General features: G+C 49.4%; 1 protein-coding gene across 1 annotated transcript; it reads left to right on the forward strand.

The window, feature by feature from the left end:
• Nucleotides 1–438: 438 nt before the first annotated feature.
• Nucleotides 439–933, forward strand: DICSQDRAFT_11456 (uncharacterized protein; the record flags this gene model as incomplete). The annotated part of the gene is made up of 1 exon (XM_007371847.1): nucleotides 439–933. A coding segment is annotated over one exon (495 nt), but the record flags the coding sequence as incomplete, so codon positions are not given.
• Nucleotides 934–2,360: the final 1,427 nt, after the last annotated feature.

Genomic DNA, 2,360 nt, shown 5'->3' on the forward strand with positions numbered 1-2,360 from the left:
GAGTTGTGCCCTCAAATATAAGTCAGCTATCATGGTGATTTTGCAGCTATAGAGGTGTGTAATGCTTGAGTTGAGAACTATGAGCTATAAATAAAGGATTGTCATCTTATTTGAGTCTCCCCTAAATGAGTAGCGCTAAAATAGCGCAAAATAGTACTACAGTAGTGCAAAATAGCGAAAATTAGAGGACCACATTTGCAGTAGTGCTATAGTAGTATCATGTTGGCACTACATGGCACTATAGAAAAAGCGATAGTGAAGAGTAGTTATAACTAGTACCAAGTATACTAATTAGTGCTTAGTTGCACTACTGAAGAAGTGCGTCTGAATAGTAGCTCTAATGTAGATGTCATCTCTGCTAACACTTGCTAATATAGATGAGATTATCTGAATAGTAATAATCAGTGTCAATTCGCAAAGGCTGTTTTTTCAAATGTTAAGCGTGTCGTTCTCCACCCTCCTAGTGCACAACGACAGGAGGGCGCGGGTACACAGCAAGCTAACCCCGACATTCCCAGCACTGAAGCAGCTGTCAAGCCCACTGAGGCTGAACCTGCTAGCGGACCTTCTCTGCCTCTGACCGAGCCCAGTACTTCAGCGGAGCACCCGGAACGTTCGGAAGCCCAGCTCCTGGACCACATAGCAAGCTCTCGGGATGGTATCCACCTGGAGGGCGCACTGCGAGGCAGATACTCAGAAGACGCGTTTTTTGCGCTGATAGTCAAGAACCCACGCCAGTACAAGAATTTCCGCATCCTTGACGGCATAGTCTTTCTTAGAGAACGTGGGCGTGAACTTCTGTGCATCCCACACATCATAGTCAACGGGCGTAGTGCTAGGGAGATAGTAATCTCTCACGCCCACTCTTTGCTAGCGCATTTAGGACCTAGGAAGACGGCCGATCTTCTACGCGACCACGTCTGGTGGAAGACACTTCTCCCCGACGTTCAGTCTTATTGCGACTCGTGCAAAACGTGTAAGCATAGTAAACCTGCTAATCAGAAGCCTTACAGCCTACTTAATCCTCTACCCGTCCCTACTACTCCTTGGGAGGCGATTGGGCTAGATTTCATGGGACCCTTGCCCGATTCTAAAGACCGGGACAGCACGTATGATTCTATCATGACCATCATAGATTTCCTAACTGGGATGGTACATCTAATACCCTCTAAGACTACCTATCGGGCTAGAGATGTTGCTGAGTTGGTATTTTCGGAGGTCTACAAGCTGCATGGGTTACCTAAAGCTATAGTGAGCGACCGCGACGTCCTGTTCACTAGTGCGTTTTGGTCCCACCTACACAAGCTTATTGGTGTAGAGTTGCGTATGTCCAGTGCTTATCACCCAGAATCCGACAGTTCTACTGAGCGTGCTAACCGTACGGTATCGCAAATGCTGAGACAATGCATCAGACCAGATCAGAAGGATTGGGTGGCTAGGCTGCCAGGGATTGAGTTCGCCATCAATATGGCCTGGTCCGACGCTACTGGGTTCGCTCCGTTCTTCCTCAACACTGGCTGTATGCCGCGCCCAATGATTTGGGATCGCCCAACTCAGGACGAGTACCCTGGGGTATGTATCTACGCACAGAAAGTCAAGTCGGCCATCATGGCGGCGCATGACAGTGTGATCGCGGCCAGGACCAAGCATGTTCGAGATGCTAACTGCCGTCGGAGGCCGGCTCCATTCTCTGAAGGAGACTTGGTCTATATCTCTACTAAGAACATCTCTCTATCTAAGGGACTGGCTCGTAAGCTCGCTCCGAAATATATTGGGCCATACCGCATTGTACGTGACTACCATAACTCCTCCTTCCGAGTGGAACTCCCTCCTAGCTTGAGGAGGAGGGGCATTCACGACGTTTTTCATGTGTCCCTGCTGCGTATCCACGAACCCAATGACGACCGCCTTTTTCCTGGCCGTCTGTGTTGAACCCGGGGGCGAAGGCCTCTCCCACGGGTGGCAATGGCAGCGGATAGCCTGCAACTCACCTAGAAGGGTTGTTGATTGTAAGAGGCTTGTTAGAGCGATGAAAGGAGATGTTCGAGTGAACTGAACTGTAGATTGGGGGTACAGAGGTCCCCTATATATACTACTGTACATCTGTGGCTACGTAGTACTATACAGTACATTCCCAGGATGCACAGTCGCACAGAGAAGCAGTGCGTACACAGCGAAGCTGTGTGTGTACCACATGAGTAGTACAGCCTCAGTTATTGCAGTAACCGGCTGTGCCGTTCCATATCTTGTGACGGCTGTGTTAGGCAAGCTGTGTAAACCAGCGCCTGTTCAACACTCCCCCTCGCTAAGTATCCGAATGGTTACGCAAGCATAGCAGGCGCTTTAAGCAGCTCTGGACT

This window comes from Dichomitus squalens, assembly GCF_000275845.1.
Source record: "Dichomitus squalens LYAD-421 SS1 unplaced genomic scaffold DICSQscaffold_366, whole genome shotgun sequence".
NCBI lineage: Eukaryota > Fungi > Basidiomycota > Agaricomycetes > Polyporales > Polyporaceae > Dichomitus > Dichomitus squalens.